Here is a 384-nt window from a genome sequence, read left to right on the forward strand (position 1 = left end):
ACTTGTCGTGATAAGGCTTCTGCTGCCGCAAGGAACGCTCATGAACATTTCGCCCGTTTCCTATTCCTGTGCTATTAGCTTCGTTGAAAAATCTGACTATCTTTTTCCTTTACAGACGACGGTCCGCGTGTGGGTTAGGTGCCTCATGCAAGAAATGGAGTACAAGACAGTGTGCATTTCCTACACCACCACGTGCAGGGACCTTGTGCAGTCCATCCTCTCAAAATTCAGAATGAAACACCGAGATCCGAATCTCTTCTTTCTTACCATGGAAGTCACTGTTCGGAAGACAGGTAACACACTTTATGTATTTCATGTATTTTTCAAGGAAAGGGAAGTTAATAAATATGTAGCATGAAGGCTATATACATGCACAAGAACCTC

General features: G+C 43.5%; 1 protein-coding gene across 4 annotated transcripts in view; it reads left to right on the forward strand.

The window, feature by feature from the left end:
* Nucleotides 1-384, forward strand: part of LOC119587875 — an 85716-nt gene that overhangs the window by 80359 nt on the left and 4973 nt on the right. For all 4 annotated transcript variants that reach the window (XM_037936576.1, XM_037936577.1, XM_037936578.1 and 1 more), the window contains one exon: nt 116-293. In XM_037936576.1, the coding sequence (XP_037792504.1) occupies nt 116-293 (178 nt within the window). The remainder of the gene's footprint in view (nt 1-115; nt 294-384) is intronic.

The sequence above is a fragment of the Penaeus monodon genome, chromosome 23 (genome assembly GCF_015228065.2).
Source record: "Penaeus monodon isolate SGIC_2016 chromosome 23, NSTDA_Pmon_1, whole genome shotgun sequence".
In the NCBI taxonomy this organism is placed as follows: Eukaryota; Metazoa; Arthropoda; class Malacostraca; order Decapoda; family Penaeidae; genus Penaeus; species Penaeus monodon.